General features: G+C 37.5%; 1 protein-coding gene across 2 annotated transcripts in view; it reads right to left on the bottom strand.

Moving 5' to 3' along the window:
• Positions 1-17,586, bottom strand: part of ATP6V1H (ATPase H+ transporting V1 subunit H) — a 50,502-nt gene that overhangs the window by 19,007 nt on the left and 13,909 nt on the right. For both annotated transcript variants that reach the window (XM_055704362.1, XM_055704363.1), the window contains exons 5-11: positions 15,758-15,871; positions 12,586-12,690; positions 11,456-11,509; positions 8,490-8,587; positions 6,861-7,053; positions 3,381-3,559; positions 2,479-2,604 (exon numbers count right to left, since the gene is read on the bottom strand). In XM_055704362.1, the coding sequence (XP_055560337.1) occupies positions 2,479-2,604; positions 3,381-3,559; positions 6,861-7,053; positions 8,490-8,587; positions 11,456-11,509; positions 12,586-12,690; positions 15,758-15,871 (869 nt within the window). The remainder of the gene's footprint in view (positions 1-2,478; positions 2,605-3,380; positions 3,560-6,860; positions 7,054-8,489; positions 8,588-11,455; positions 11,510-12,585; positions 12,691-15,757; positions 15,872-17,586) is intronic.

Below are 17,586 nucleotides of genomic sequence, written 5' to 3'. Positions count from 1 at the left end.
TTTTTATATATTGGCTTTAAGACCAACAGGTCTGAGTTCAAGATAAGCTGTACTAACCAAACATACAAACATTTATAGACTCGGACAGGGGTGGGACACAAACACAAAGCCCACACAAGCCAAACAGATGCTGCTGCTTCTGTTATACAATAGAACCCAGTCGTGCTTGCATGCTGTTCCCAGCTCCTGCACTCAGGATCCTGCACTATGGATTCAGAAAGCAGTAAGGCCACATCGCTCGTGACACAACAAGGTGGGTATGACAAGCCTGCTATCCATCAGCATTTCCCCAACTCTGTTCCTCCCCTCACAACAGCAGTCTTGCTCAATACAGGATAGAAGGACAAGGAGGGCAGAATTTTATGCAGAACAGTGTTACACAGTTATTTAAAAATTAAAAGGCTTCCTAGCAGTTGAGAACAAAGCAGCACACCAAGTTCTTTGGTTTGTGCATCTGTGAACTTCTTTCAGTTCAAGACCATCAACTTTATCTCAAAAACATCATGCATTCAGCCAACTGTTGTGGTCTAAAAAATAGTTTGAGTTTGTAATTCAAAGACTGAAATGATGAAAGCTATAACTAATATATGAAATTGGAGTCAATTATAAGGTATTTTGTTAGCATGAACAGAAATACAGAGCTGTGAGAATTAGAAAACAGTTTCTCAACTCTTAATATTGTCTGCATTTTTTAATTATGTAGTTTAATCAGTTTTAGTGGAAAACAGCTATCAGTAGCACTGTTCTCTAGCCAGTAATGAGAAGGAGTAAAAATAATGACACAGATATAAAAGATTAGGCACTAATAATAAGTTTAAAAGGTAAAAGTTTAAACATAAACATCACTGGAAAGTTAAGATTCATCTACACTTAGTGAGATGACAAACATGTCCTAATCACAGAAAGTTAGTAACAAGTTGAAATAGGTAGGTAGGTTAAAAATTCAACTGGAATGAAAGAAAGAACATTCTGGTAAAATTAGATTACCACAGCCACTGCCTCCCTAGAGGCCAGAAAGTGATACATGAAGCACTTCTCATTTTAATAGAACTCCTAATTTGGACAATAAGTAGGAGCAGAAACTTGAATCATAACACTAATCAGAAGACACTGAAGATCCATACAATACTGTTGAACAAAATACAAGTCCAGCATTATTTGCTTCAGAAGTTAACAATGGTGGCGTGCAGGGGAAAAGAAAAAAAAAGTATGTTTAACAATAAGCTTAGAGTTAGAAAACAAGCAAGCCGACAGATAGGGGAAAATAAAATGATGTGGCTTGAAGCAATGAAAGGATTGTCTGTCAAATGCCTTACAATGCAAAAGAAAAGTTCTGAGCTGCAAGAATCTCCCCACCACATTGAGAGGGGTGAGGGCTGGTTATTATGGTTTTGGGGTTGGTTTTTTTGTTTTGTAGAGGGTGGGGGCATTTTTCTATTGTAGATCACTGTCTCTGAGGTAGCACAGGCATAATAAATTTACCATCAGTCCCAGATCTAGGAGAGATGAATACAGCAAAGCACTGCAATTGCTACAGGAAATACTTAACCCCAACATGAGTTTCAGGTTTCAGTTGGCAGCATCTTAAGTTTTTAAATCCACAGGCCTACAAATGTAGCAATATGCCCTCAGGAAGGAATTCACCAGACTTGTTTTGGTGAGGTTTCAGGGCAGACTGAAATGCACATAAAGCTAAGGATTAGCTTGCTCTTGCCATACCCACTAACATCTCACATACTACACTCAACTTCCTGATTTCTCTTAGGTCTGGCACTTAATGGGCAAATACTGAACAGGAAGAACACCACATATTATCAGTTAATGACAACACAGTTAAACAACTAAGAGCTCCTACAAACTATTGAAAGCCTAAACATCTTTTGAGTACATACTTTCAGAAGTCAACAAATAAGTCCTTGACTCCAAAATGGAAGATGAGTTTCAGCTTCACTTCATCTAATGATCTACGTACACCAGACACAGTACCAAGAAAAAACAAGACAGACTGCAACATAATGCAGCAAGTCAGATTTTTCCATGGAACAGTACCACAACTTCCAACCCCCAAGTATTCAAGACAGGAGTTCATTACTTCAATCAACACCACCACCACATAACACAAAACAGACTAAGGTACAGTAAAAACATTTTTAATTACATCAATTAGTACAGCTGTTTTTCAAGTGAAAGCATGAGGAGAGTCAATAGCACAAATCTGCATGCAGGTTAAGCTAGAGATACTCCTTCTATCATCATCAATACATTTTGACCAGTAAAACCAAATACACAATTCTGCTTTTGAACAAAACAAACCATACATGAGTAAAGACTATACATTCTATAAACAGCAAGATGTTCTAACTTGCTTTCATTCTAGACGTTATTCCCTGTTGAAATGCAAAACCTGTACTAGATATAAGTTCACTTAAACACAGAAAATACTAAAAAAATTAAGTGATTCAAGGCTTAAAAACTTACTTGAGTAGTTCATAATTTTTCTCATTTAGCCTTACAGCATTCTCCCGCCAAAACTTCTCAGATTTGTGTACAGGACTCCACTCCAGTCTTCCTGACTTGAGCTCAGAACTGTACTCATCAAAGGAGCTGCAACACAAAAGACCTAAATGAAATAGTGACTAAGCTTCTACAAAGAGAGTTTGAACCATGTGCCAAAGTCTATCCTGAACAAGACAAAGCTGGAGCACAACTATGACACATTTGGAAGTCACATTTCTTCAGAGCATGAGACGTGTTCTCTCTCTCACTCAGAGTTCAACACTTTAAAAATAAGGAAAGGCATGAAAGGCAAGAGAAAAATATTTTTTCAAACATACCCCTCCATCCACCCAAAAACACAATTCCCAAGGGGGAGGGGGGGAGAGGGAAAACCCAAGCCACATAACCACAGTATTAAGAAATTTAACTGGTCATTTTGCCTGTTTTCTAGGTTTTAATTTCCCCAACCAAGGATCTCAGTCCTTGCCTTTCATCCAATTAAATCTTGGACATGAACTATAACATGCAGTTCAATTTATGCACAAGACCAAGAACTAGGTAAACACTAGCAAAAACTTGACTTAATCTGGACAGCAAAATATTCTAATCAGGTAGTCTTCAAACTTAGACTGGAACTCCTACCAGATCCCTCTGAAGTCCTTTAACAATTTTTCAGTTACAAAGATCACATAGCCAAAAGTGAAGATTTCTTTTCTATTCAGCATGTAAATACTCAGAATACTAAACTCCTATATACAACTAGCATGCCCGTACACTCTACCCTATCAACTGTCATTTAGGTATTATGACTCTGTATATTATTTAGCCTTTTTACCAACGTTTGTATAATAGCTTTTTTTAAAAGTTCACACTGCAAATCTTACCTAAGGTCCTGCACGCTCTCACCGAGCTTGTCCAGTAGAAACTTGATATCTTCACTTATGTCTTCATCATCGTATTTCTGCTGATCCAAATTCTCTAGCTGCTTTAAAACTTTGCACTGAATCATGGCAAGAGCATATTCTTGGCGAGTTTCTCTCTCAGTAGATTTCTCTAACAAATTCTAGGGAAGTAAAAAATTTTACTGTAGTCTGTTTTAAGAACAGACTACTTTGAAACGAAGTGGTATTTTTAAGAAATTCTTACTGACTCTTTTGTAATTTAGTGACAAAATTGACCACTTCCCAAAATAATCTTTCAAAGTAGTAAAGTATGAGTCTACAACACAGTGGCAGCTTTACACCTACGTTTAGTAGCATAAATTGCCTAGGACTGACCTTACTACACTAGAGGAGTATTCAAGTACTCCTATCAGTCACTGCAGCAGATGAACTTTTAAAAAAAAAAGAAGAAAAAAAAAAAGGCTCTGACTTGCAAGGTAGAAGTAATACAACCATATATGCTGAAAAGCACAACCACCACCTAAGTTTAGGTCACTTAGACCTTTTCTTCCTCCTGAACGGTATGCTACCTCGAATACTAGAAAGTATTAATTCACCTGCTTTGATAATTTTCCACATCAAATCGGGCTGACTACAATGACTATTCAAAGAAAAAGGGCAGCCTTATAACCCAAATCCCAGATTCTCTGCCATAAACAAATGCTTTTATCAAGGATTATAATTTTACCTTTCTGTGCAGCAATAGCATAAAGCAGGAAAGCCTTTAAAAAAAACAGACAAAAAAAAAACCAAAACCCACACAACAATACACAGCCTGAAGTCATCTTCCCAACTCAAAAGTTACCATCTGGATTAGATCAACTTCTATTGAATTTGGGAATATTCCAACTAGACGTTTTTATTCAAACAGAAGCTTATTGGTAAGACTGGAATTACAAGCACAGAATGTAACAGTCAAGTTCCAATGTCATTTATTCATTACAATTCTACTCAATTTATTCAGCTTCAAATTATGTTGTTCAACGCTAGCCACCTGCACTTTTTGATAAAGCTGAAAACATGAATTCCATATAAAAGAGAAAGTCTTTAATAAACATGTATTCACACAAATAAGCCTTAGTATCTACCAGAAATAAGCAATGAATCCATACAGAAGGAAGTTGACTGCACTCCCATTCATGTCACAAAACAGTTACACTTAAGGTTTCCAAGATATCAGATATCTTATTAGTCAGACAGAACAGTGCAAATAAATGTTAAAACTTGCAAACTGAAAATAATTCATATTACTGCTTTTAATGGCCACACACAATTAGCTTTAAAGGTGGAAAAAACCCATCTCAGTAAGAGAACCGAAGTAAAAGGTAATTTACAGTGAGTAATGCTAAATTATTTAAAAGGTGCTAACAACAGCAAAAGAACTAATATTGAATCTTAAAAGACAAAATTCAACAAGCTCAAGGAGCAAGTAGATAACCAGGAATTCTTTGGAAACTAGGAGAATTATAGGCAGATGTGGAAACTACTCCATATCTCCTACCATAGTGAGATATTCAAGCCTTTTACAGTGAAATTGAAAGGATATGTTATGGAACTAAAAACATGAACACATGACTAAACAGAACGGATCAGTAAACTACTCAGTGATTAAAAAAAAAAGTCTTCAGGTATAAATTGAGTTAGAGGTAGGAAACTGACATAAAAGACAATAAAAGTATGACAAATGAGAAGAAAATAATTTTAATACGTAAAGAGAGAAAGTATTTGATGAAAATTAGACAGAAGTACCCAACACCTGTTGCTTTACAGGAAAAAATTACATTACACACTTCAGGCAATTAACTTGTCAAAGAAGTAAAACAGGTCAAATTAGGAGAAATCAAGTAATAGAGAAGTTGTATGCAAGTTGTCAAGACTCATGGCACACCTTCAGTAATACACAGGCAGCAGGGATGACCTGGAGAATCCTCAAGCCTAGTCCTTTATGCAATTCACTTTTTTTTCCCCCCATAAACTGATACTGTTGGCCTTGCATACAGGAAAAGGTAGCAGAGGCGAAGTAGCCCTATTTTAATTTTGCTTCAGAACTCAAGAGGTCTGACTTCTAATTTCTAATCTTCTATTTCCTGGCTGCCAGTTTATTACCTCATTTTCATGTCAACACTAGTTTTTAAAGTTGGAGAAAGAAAACAGCCACATTTATTTCCCCAGAGCTTTATACAGAACCATCTTATTCTTTCTTAGCTTTATTTATTGAAATAACTTGGCTTCATTTTTGTCTCCTCTTGCAAAACACACTAAATCTAAGATCTAGCAATTATTTTTCTTATCTTTTATAACCTCAGAATTGGAAGAATTGTATATAAGCTCCTCAACTTCCTTCTTTCCCCCCTTGCCCCTTCCCCAAGCTGTCTTGCTATGCATCCCTGCTTAATCCTAACATTAAGAACCTAAAGAACACTGGAACATCTACAGAGTCCTGCACTGTAAGAACAGGCCCTACTGAACCTCATGCCACTGACCTCCTTCAACAGGATAAACAGCATATTCTTATGACCTACCTTATCCAGAAATTTTTCAAGTGGCAGATGCTTTTGGTTGGAGAGACCATTTAAGTCACAGAGTAAACATCTTCACACAGCTCATTATCGCTCATCAGCAGTCAGTAAGCAGCAATTCCCCTCTCCCTATCCTAATTTGCTTCCAACACCTACTACTAGAACACAACAGCCAAAACCAAACAGTTTCCAAGATCTGCATCTACTCAGGATACAAGTCCTGTTTTAAAACAGGATTACAAGTTGTTACAGCATTCCTGTATTACATACAAGACACTTAGCAAGCATGCACATAAAACTATGTGCACATGCACATTTAGCATCCATGAACACAAACTGGTACTCTCACAGTAAAAATATCAAGCCCCCATGCTCAGTTATTCCAAATACCTGAAAATCATTGGTCCTATTTAAAGTTAACACGGACACAAGTCAACCATCACTCTTACATGGGTATTCTTTCTCATTCATCTTGACAGAGCCATTAAGAAAAGATTTTTGGACTGGTAGATTGAAGTAATTTCTAAGACAGTCAGTTGGACAAATGCATATGTGTTCAAAATAGTACCTTTTATTTAAAGTTTCATAAGGTAAAACTTATCAGGTATTATTAACTATACCGTTTTATACTAGTACCCGTAGAAAAAAGAATCTTGAACTAAAGAAGGAAAATCATTAGTAACTGTGTTAACAGGGGTTTTCTTAGTCAACCTTATTTTAAAACAACATCAAACAGCAGACACCTATTGCCTGTAGCAAAACTCAGCTCACAAAAAAAAGATAATTAGGCTTTCAATCCAGTTTACTGATACAGTATAGCAGAAAGACTGTGGATCAGCACCTAGGATGAGACCTACTAATTTGAGAGAGAAGCGCAGTGTGATTGCAGTCAACAGATACTTACCCGAAATGCTGCAAGGATGATTCTAGTTACTTTCTCTTTGACAGATTCCTGAAGAATATCTGACAGCACTGGAACAATATTATACCGACGGAGATATTCACACATTTGAGGACTAAACGCCAGCAGCCACACACAGAAAATCATCTGATACTGGAGCTGGAAGCCACATTTGTTGCTCAAGACCCCCATGATACTGAAAAATTAACATAGCATACATTTAATTTTTACATAATGACTGCATAGATTGCATTGCTCCACCCTGAAACATTAAAAGAACACTAACAGGAACTTATCGGAAAGAGCTGCTGACTATGAATACACAACACACACTTCAGAGTATCCTGCATAAGTATTTATCCTTATACAAGCCGCTTGTTCAGAAAGTTGTCTTTTAAAGAGAGTTACTTTCTCCTTAGCCTTACAGCCATAAAGTAGCTTCTCCCATGTGAACTGAAATGTTACTGTATCCATATTCAGGTTCACCAAGACTCTTTCCCTACTGGCATATTTAGCGCATTATTTGCTCTTCTAGGAGAAACAGACATTGCTACTCCTTCAAAGTAAAGAAAGAGGAGAAGCAAAAAGACACAACAAAATATATACAAATTGAACTTGCTTCCCTAACTGTATCTTTCCACAGAAGTGTCTGAAATGAGCAATGGTAGTCATTATTTAACAAGCAAGTTTTCAGAAAAAAGTTTACAGATGTAACACATCGCAGATACACAAAACACTGCTGGAGAAGAAATATCCCAAGATCTCCAAGAAGAAACCATGCAGCAGCTTTGTTCAGCTGAAGTTTTGAAAATTTAGTAAGTAATTCCATCCCAAAACAGCTAACCCATTTTAAAAGAAAAAAAATATCTACTTTTAGGATCATTGCTATCAAAATTAAAACAAATTCAGACTTGTTGAAATGCAGACTTACTGCAATGCCTTCATAGTTTATTAAAAAGATTCCTTGGTGAAAAAGTTTGTTTTCCAATACCGTCATCTTGACACACATGAAGATCTTTTGAACTTTCATTTCACTGACAACTTTGACAAGTACAAATCATATAGCCACCATCCCCAACAGAGACATGCATGGCAGAAAAGCTATTTATAGACTAGCATTTTTTAAATAAGATGAGTGACAACACCCGAGCCCCATGCAGAGCTATTCATACAGATAACATGGATTAAAGAATGACCTAATTAAAGCCGGGGTGGGCTGTGTGGAATTTTGAACTTAGTTCTAGAACATGTTTCTCCTTTCACTAATTTTTTCAGACTGACCAACTCCAAACTGAAAGACAAGGAAGACTAGCAGAAACTCATTTTGTTACTCTTTGTTCTATTAAATAAAAAACAGAGCATCTTCAGCTGAAGATAAACAGCTATATTCCCCTTCAGATATTTATTTAAGCAGTTCTTAAAGAACAAAGCAGCATTTAAGCCTCAACATTGGTACCTATATCTGCAAGTTTCATTTGTTTATTTGACTGTAGTAATGTTTGAAAACAAAGAGGTTTTGTACTCAAACAGAGCAGCTGTCTTTTGCAAGAGAGTTCTATTCCAGAAGAGGTCACCATGGAACATGCTATTGTAACTGCCAGTATATCCATATAAATTGAAATAAATGCTCACCAATTTACTCCATCTGCTTCTACCCACGCAAAGCGGTATTCATTGACCCTGAGCATCAGCTGCAGACATCCGGCAACACATTGTACATACTGGGAACTCTGGGTGAAAAGAACACATCACTTCTTACAAGAGTTAGGCAGTAAGTGCTGAAGTTCAGTTTTCCAAACTAGGCTTACTGGCATATTTCAACACACATTTCTTCAGTGACACTTTCAAGTTAAACAGGCTCACTCTTACAATGCCCGTCTTAAAAAAACAAACAGAACAGAAAAAAAAACCAACAAGCACACAAAAAGAAAACCAAAAAAACCATCTCACAATAAAAGGTGGGAAGAAAAATGTAAATGGAGAAGAGTTTTGAATAGGAAAGAAGTATTACGCAAGTGATACCATTTGAAAAAAACAAAACAGATTTTTATAGCCCATGTGAACATGCCTTCTTTTGTTATCTATAAATCAAGGCTGACTTCTATTTGATTATACTGCCAGAGACCTTTCACCCACAGAGTCAATTGTTATTCCACCGAGCAAAGTTTGGGAAATACAATCAGCAAACTGGTTACCAAGCTTGAAGGAGGTCACTGTGGGAAAAAGGAATCTTGAGTTCAGGTTCTTCCCATTCCTGTTCTCCAACTCAAAACAGCAGTGTTATCATTACAATTGTTTATGTTCCTACACATGTGCCACATAGCAAGTACCATGCTTATAATGAGATGTACATTTATACAAAAAAATAACATTAGAAAAATGAGTATGCAAACTTATCTTCAAAGTTCAGCTTTGCATTTTAAATTTTTTTCTTTGTTTCATTACAAGTTTAACACAGTATACCGCGCTAAGAAAAGAATAAAACTTGCCCATCAGGAAAACACCGAGAGATGCACCACTGAATTCTATTTTCATTCAGCCTCCTATATGTACTGTCACAAAGACAGAATCATTAAACAGCTTTTCATCTCTAAAAGCATGTTGTTTTCCACACAGTAACACACAAGATGGGGTGCAGTTCAAAAATGGGTTTTGGCCAACAAATCATGCCGCCCACTACAGCAACAGAAAGATCCCAAGGTATAACAGAAGTTGCTTTTTTTATTTCCTCTCTTCTTGCTGAACTTCTGGCATTACCTTTCCTAATACTCGGGTATGCTGCTGATAAAGTGTTAGGATTTTTTCCCTATAAGCCTATAAGTGTCTTGAAAAACCTTATGGTAGATCACTCACATAATACAAGGTCAAACCTTTCAAACATCTAATGGAGTGAAGAGCTTAGGCAATCCCTCATAAGGGAAAAGAGAAGTGACAATAAACAGAATTTAAAATAAAGATGAATTCATTCTGTGTCTCTCATCAGAGATTAAGACCTTTACGTAAAAATTGAATCTGAACTTGTAGGCCCAAATCATCATACAGAACATTCATTTCCCTGGGGTAGGTATTCATTCTCACGCACCATCCAATAAAAAAAAAAAAAAAAAACCAGCTATAAACACAAAGATAGTCCTCCCACCCCAAATAATGTATTAATTTACATCATCCAACTGCATCACCAAACTGTGTACCACCAAACTTAGAGTCTTCTTTTTAAAGTCATAAAAGCATCCTCTTCCAACACTAGTATAACTGAAATTTCATAATTGATCCCAGTCCTTATTTCCTCTGTAAAACCCTACAACTGCATCTCCAATTTACTCTGAAATAAATTAGTCAGGACCTGCTTGGAATTCTTGCACAAGCTAGATCTGAAATTAGAACATTAACAAAGTCAAGACAATACTTACCCAATTTAATTATCCTAGAACACATCTGCACTATCAGTTCTGCTGCTTTGGGACCCTGCAGTTGTACAGTACATCCATGCAGTGCTGAAGTACAATGAGTACAGATTTCTAAGCAAGTTAGAAGAGCTCACAGCTCCGTAACGAGCGGTGTTGAGTGCTGTACAACTATTTACTCCTTTAAGGCTATATGACAGAGGGCTGTCAGCCTAACAAAACCTAACAGTATGGCACACAGAACTGCACATGAAATACTGAAATACTTCAACTTCTAGGCTCAGGCTGTAATCTTACTCCCTATCCATGGCCAATGCGTAACAGCCTTTCATCTCTTCTATTTTAAACTCCAGTCAAATGGTAATTTAAGAGGCTTTTCTCTACAGGAAGCTTATGCTTTAAAGCAATGAGTACATTTAGAAGAAAAACAAATTTCAGGTTCATGTTTAAGTCTTCTGAGAAACTGAAAACTTCCAAGTTGCAAAAGGAACAAACCAAACTGAGTACTACTCCATATTCTAAAGCTATGATAAACTGCCCCACTGTGCCACAAAAAACCCCAGAAAATTCAGTTACGATGATCACCTGAGTTTGCTGTGCTGCTGCAGTTCATCTCCAAGCTCAACAGCCACTATAGCTGTATGAAATTTAGTATAAATAAATACTGATGCAAAAAGAACAGTTAATTTTCCCCTGAATTCAAGCTAATGAAATATGAAAAGCTTACAGCTTTGAAAGCACTTGCAACTTCATGCTACAGAAGCTGAGGGGCAATGTCAGATCTAATATCCGACATGCCCTTTCTAAGTTCTGCATATCACTAGAGCCAAAAGCTTCTTAGTTTCAGGTTTCTTCTACAAGTCCAACAGTTCAGCGCTAAACAGACAGTATTGTTCAAATATTAAATTAATTCCACATAATCTTCTCGAGTTTTAAACAGCGAGAACGCTAGATACATCTACATTTTAACAACCCAAACCAACTGGTAAAAAACATACTTACACTGCCAGCATTCTCTGTGAAATCAGTGTTTTAAAAATACTTGTTTCTTGGCGCCATCACCTGGCATTCTGTTGTACAGTTCTAATTCCAAGTACTTTCTATTACTGACACCAGAACAGCTCTGCACCTTAATCAGGAGTGGCTATCACCTGTCCAAAATAGCAAATTGACAGATTTCAAAGATATACTTACATCACTTGTAGAGACTGCTCCTGCTTCCACAGAACCCCCCGTACCACGTAGTTTCTAGGGAAAAAAAAAAAAAGTTTAAAATCGGAGCTGTCCTGCACACTTACAGAACAGTTATTACCAAGTTTCTTTCAATTCTCCAATCTCTCTAATCAAAAAAAGAAAAGTTTAACAACCTACTAGATACTTTTCCTGCTCAATACATTATAATAATTTATTTCCCACTCACACTCCATCATGTCTAGAAGAATATGCTTGGAGCTGATCCTGGTATATTGTTTTAATTTATTTTTGTTAAAGTATGGATTTCCTCAAGACTTTTATCCATCTTCATCTCAGAATTTGAAAACTGTTTTCTTGAATATTTCTGAAGGAACTCCCAACTTCAGGATTCTTCTTCCAGAGAAAAAATAAAACAACTTTTTAATAAACCCAGTTTGGAAAACTATGAAAAATACACCATTACTAAACATACTGAATGTTTCTCAGCTCTCTAGAGTCCACTTCTGCTACAACACTACTTTAAAGAACGACAAATCACTGGGGTTTTGCAAGTCTTAAAGGAAGAATCTCCAAAAATTAATACCAAGGAGAATGATTCATCTTTGAAGGACAAACCAGCAGTAAGCAGTTTATACTGAGCCAAGAACATAAAAATACTGTCCAAATAAGTCAGTATTTCATTTCAATCAACAGGGCTAAAAAGCTTTTAGCTTTTGCTAAAGTACAACAGTACTACAGTAAACTGGAAAAAAGTTTTGATATTCACTTCCTGTTGCCATGTGATTTTTCTTCCCAGCAAAAAGCTGAGAAACAATACAGGGAGACAAAAACCCCTCATTATACATTTTCTGCATCCAAAAGAAAAATCAGTGTTAACCCAATAGAAAAGGTAAAAATTCTTACTTCTATTTTTAACTTGCATTTCAAGGACTAGAGTAGAAAATATAAACCACTATTCAAACACATAGTTTTTAACTTAAAGGATACTTAGCTTTAAAAATGACACAGCAAAATTTCATTTTAGAAAAAGAAAACCAAGAACGTATTCCTTGTTTGTACATCTATATATTCAAATTCTTGAAAAAAGTTTCCAAAGTCAATGTAATGTTTAAACAGAAGTAGCTTTTTACCTGTGAACTGAGCTGAGTTTTAATCCAGTTGAAATAGTAATTCAAGTCACTGCCTTCCATAAGTTCCCTGCCCCAAGCAGCCAGTTTGGCAATAATTCTTGCTGCCTGGAAAATAATGCAACAAACAGATTTTTCAAACACAATTGCAGGATTCAGTGAGAGGTCCTATAAGCTCTGGAAACCAAGTTTATGAAGAAGATGGCCCCTTACATAAATCTACCTGTTTTCAATGTAAGGGACTCTTCATGTCTAGTAATTTTGTTTCTTCAGCTTTCTGCTGTTTCTGCCTCCTAGTAAGTGGTGTTATTTCCACAACGTTACCAGATAGCTGTAGCTGATTAAGTTTGCAAGGCATCGACACAGAACACAGAACGAGGTGGAGGGGAGCTATCAATGGGCTACTGCTGGAGGACACCATTACAGTCAGAAATCCAGTAACAGCAAGATGCTTAATGGCCTAACGCATACACGAGCAGGCTTACTTTAAGCAACTACAGCATATGTCAACACAAATGACTGCAAAGTATTAAAGTTTTCTTGGACTTAAACTGAAGCAAGTCATCTTCAAGAAGAGAGAAGTTGCAAGGCCATAAAAAGAAGAGCAGAAGTGAAGGCAGAACTTTAGAATGAAGTTGAGGACTAAAACCAGTCATATTAACAATTTCCATGATGGCACAGAACAATGCTGTATTTCTATGCCAGCCTTTCCAAATTATGCTTGAAGTAACTCTAGATTGCAGCCTACAGCTTATTCGCAGAAACATTTGAACCAGCTTTATATATAAAGAGGCAGTCTAACCAAGAAACTACTGAAGCAGGGGTTTGTTTGCCTGCATAATGCTCTGTGATGCAGTGAGTATTCCAGGCACCTTTCCACTATACTGCATTCAGAGGTGTGGCACCACCACCACTGATTCCTAGAGGGAAACAGTGAGAATCTGGAACAACAAACTCTACACTGAAATGCGTCAAATCCACTTCTAAATGCAGCCAAGTAACCCTAAGAAATCCTTTCAGCTTTAAAAAATGAGAGAGTAGATCTCTAGCTTACCGTGCTGCCATTTCTAGCTACGTGGCCCCTGAATGAGAGACCATTTATGCCTAGCAGAATTTGAGCCTGGACACAGAGGACAATATTTTTATCTGTCTATGCAGATGCAACAATGTGCCATCAAAAGTCTTCCAGTGAGCACAGTAAGGAGGAAAAAAAGGAAAGCCAACAAAAAACAACACAAACCTAGAATTTTGTTTTGAAAACATTCACGTGCTTGTAAGAAGTATGCACTAAAAGTACTAAAAGGCATAAAGAGCAAACAGTGTTTTAAAGTGGATTCACATCATGTGAGGTTCTGTGTCATTTATAAAATAATTTGTGTATTTTTGCAGTACCTGAAGAAAATAATATCTGCATAACTCATCTGTGAACAGAGAAATGCTGGACATAGAAATGTCTATACTACACATTTGAAAGCCACCATTCTAGGGAGACTAATTACTTTGCACTGGAAGGGTCTAAAAATTACACTTTCACTGCACACTCAAGAAGTCAATACTGTCTGAGCTTGCTCAGACTGCACTTTTGCAAGATGGATCTTCAGCAGCAATGCCAAACCAAAAAAAAAAAAAAAAAAAAAGGAAAAAAAGAAGAGAAAAAAACCCCACACACCACAGCCAAAAAACTCCAGCTTCCTCCTTCAGCTGCACCAAGTAAACTGATTCCATGGCCATGCAGTGAATCAGTCAGATTAAAAATAAATAAATAAACAAAATTCAAGCCTGACATTTTTCTTGAAAACAGGCCAGCTCACTGTTCAAGTTGTAGCGCAGCCTCAAACAGTTGCACTGGCCACATCTAAGGGCAAACATCATGACTTGCCTGGAACTCTTTGTGCCAGTACTGCCACCACAGCATAATGCAGGCCAGGTATGTGGTTCTGTAGTTTGAGCCACTGATTTGATTCAACCACACCATGCCAATAAAGATATGCAGTGAAGATCAATTCACAGCTATGCAGTTTTCTTCCTCCTCAAGCCATAATACAAGTTTTATGGGTGGAAACTATGGTCTCCATTAGGAATTTACAGTAATGCAACCATATCTTTCACCTACAAGGAAAAAAACTGCTGAGATGAAATGGCCAGTTCTCACCACAAATGACAGAAGAATACTAGGAATTCCAGAAAAGTTACTCCATATACACCAAGAGCACCCTGTGGCTCAAAGCACAGCAGATACCACACAACACACATGGTTCTATTGTGTTTGGCTGGGATGGACTTTCCTCATAGCAGGCCATATGATACTGTGGTTTAGACTGGTGACCAAAACAAGCACTGATAACATACCAAAGTTTTAGCTGTTGCTGAGCAGTGCTTGCACAGTATCAAGGACTTCTCACTCTACACTTCAGTGAGTAGGCTGGGGGTGGGGACCCAAGAGGCTGAGACAACTGACCAAAGAGATACACTGGCTGGGCATTAGTCTGATGGTGTTGCGTGCTGCTTTAGCATCACTTCTTTTTGTTGGATTTGTTCTAGGTTCCACCCCCACTTCCTTTTTTCCCCTTGATTTATTAAACTGTCTTTATCTTCATCCATGAGTTTTCTGCCATACTGATTCTCTCCTTAGACCTGCTGCAAGGGACTGTGCAAGCAACTGGGCGAGAGCTTTCCTGTCAGCCAGGGTCAACCCACCACAACAGCAGACATTACTTCTTCCCCAGTATGCTTGCTGTTATACGTAGATTTCAAGTGGCATTACAGTAACTCGTGCATACGAGAGAATAAGGTTCAGCAAGGTAAAGATATTTCCCTTTCACAAGATGAGAAAAATTCTACTATTTGTACAGCATGAGGTACATTGACTGGCATTGTGACATAAGTTATTTTTCTAGTTATGTCTTACTCTGCTTAAGTAATTCTGAAATCCTTCCTTTTCTGAGCCTTTAAAATCTTTACAATCTCCCAGAAAAAAACCCACATCAATAAACAATGTAACTTCTTTCTAAAATGTGGTCAAAGTGAAGCTTGTATTAAGAATGACTCATCTAGACTGCAAGAGGAAAACCTTCCAGTCCAGGCAATAGTTTACCTTCAAACTCCAAAATCCTAAAGAAAAATAAATCAGCATTTTTCTCTACCACCCTCAGAGACAGGTTCGTTTAAAACTTACCATATGCACAGTGAAAAGATCTTGTCGATTCAACATAGGCAGAAAATAGGACCATGCAGTGTTTTTACCACGTTTTGCATAATCAAAGAAGATACAAACACGCTGATGATTCTCCTGTAAAAATTGGGAGAGGGGAAAAGATGAGAGACCTGTAAAAGCATTCAACATAGAGCAGTTATTTGCTCCTTATTATATTGGCATACATTATCACAGCGTATCCTGGCTTGTAACAGCCCTTAAATTTTTCGGTTTGACAGTTACTTGCGGATACAGTTCATTTCAGCACTCCAATAACTCGACAGGTTAGAGATGTGGAGTGGGGGAACAAATTTTGAAATCCTAGTCATATCTCAGCACTCCAATACCTGCTAGAGTAAAAATGGATGTATCCCTTTGATCAAGCAAGCAGAATGAGAGCAATGAGAGACAAGTTAAATACTGCCATTTCCCCTACCCTTCACCCAATCAAATATGCTTGAATAAAGTCCATCCAAAGTTTTCCACATACTGCTACTTCCACACAAAAGCCTGTTGTTCAACTTGGCTGCATATGCTACAACAGAAGCTACTCCTGCCTCTCCATTACCCTCAATGGGAAGCAAGCTCTTCTTTCCCAGATGAGGCTGTAACTGATTCTGCTGTTACCTCAGGCAACTTGCATACCTAGAAGAGGACACAGTCACCAGAAGTCTGTTCTCCAGGGCTTCTAGGCTGAACCACAAGTAGCTGCACCTGGGCACCATGCACAGTTTCTTCAAGCATTTCACCTAACAACCACTGTGAAAAGCAGTTATTGTGGTTCTCCTTAAAGCAGACCAGAGAAAAGCCCATGCAAACCTGAAGGAGAAAGAGGAGCTCTGCTATTTCCTAATAGCCCAGAATATAGACAGTCTTCCAGAAAATCAAATACCTGGATTCTTGCTTTTCCTCAACATTTCCATATACTTTCTAGCCTGCCTGATAGTAAGCTTCCATTCTAAAGAGATGTCTCCTCATTGAAGTCAAGCTATTACAACCACATTTACAACTCCTACCAAGGAAGGCAAAACTGTTTGAAATGCTGTAATTGAGAAACTCGCATGAGAACAGTACTTCAGGCTCTACTACCCAATTAATTTAATCTTCAGACTGCCATAGCTGAAGGGCTTTCCTCCTTCAATTCTGCACCCTATTATTAACTCTATGGACCAAGAATCAGCTAAGGCAAGCCCGCTTGTTGGAATATGATCCACGAAGCACAAGATGACCTCAATGTACCCATGATCCAAACATTGGTATCTTACTAAGCATCAGAGTTCCAACCAACTCTTCACTGAAAGTATCAAAGTTACTGCAACACATGGGCTGCAAATTGCTGTCCTGATCACTGACTGGGGAAGGTCAGGCGTCACTAGTTATCCAACAGTCATAAACCTTACAGTGATTAATGTTCTATATGGCATGTGTCAATGCTCAAAAACCCTCTCAAAATTTGTTGTTCAAACTATGAAATAAAAAAAAATAAAAATTGAAAAAAACCACCAAGATCTCAGGAACACAGTGCCTTGGTGGAGAGCCTCCACTCTGCAAGGGCTAGTTTGATGAAAAATAGCAGTTCAATCAAATAAATTGTTGTTAGCATCTACACTTATGCTACACAAAGCCTAGCTAAAAAGATCAAAAAATAACTAGATCAATGAGTTCAGTTTACAATATAACTAAGGAGGAGATGGGTCTGGAAGTAGAAAAGTTGAAATAATTTCACCTTGCTGTCAATCAGATAACTAGTCTGGTTTGCTATTAAGGTGGAAGGTAAGGACATGAGGGCAGAAATGGAGACCTACCTACAG

This window comes from Falco cherrug, chromosome 3 (assembly GCF_023634085.1).
Source record: "Falco cherrug isolate bFalChe1 chromosome 3, bFalChe1.pri, whole genome shotgun sequence".
Lineage (NCBI taxonomy): Eukaryota > Metazoa > Chordata > Aves > Falconiformes > Falconidae > Falco > Falco cherrug.
This window is presented reverse-complemented; position numbering and strand designations above follow the sequence as displayed.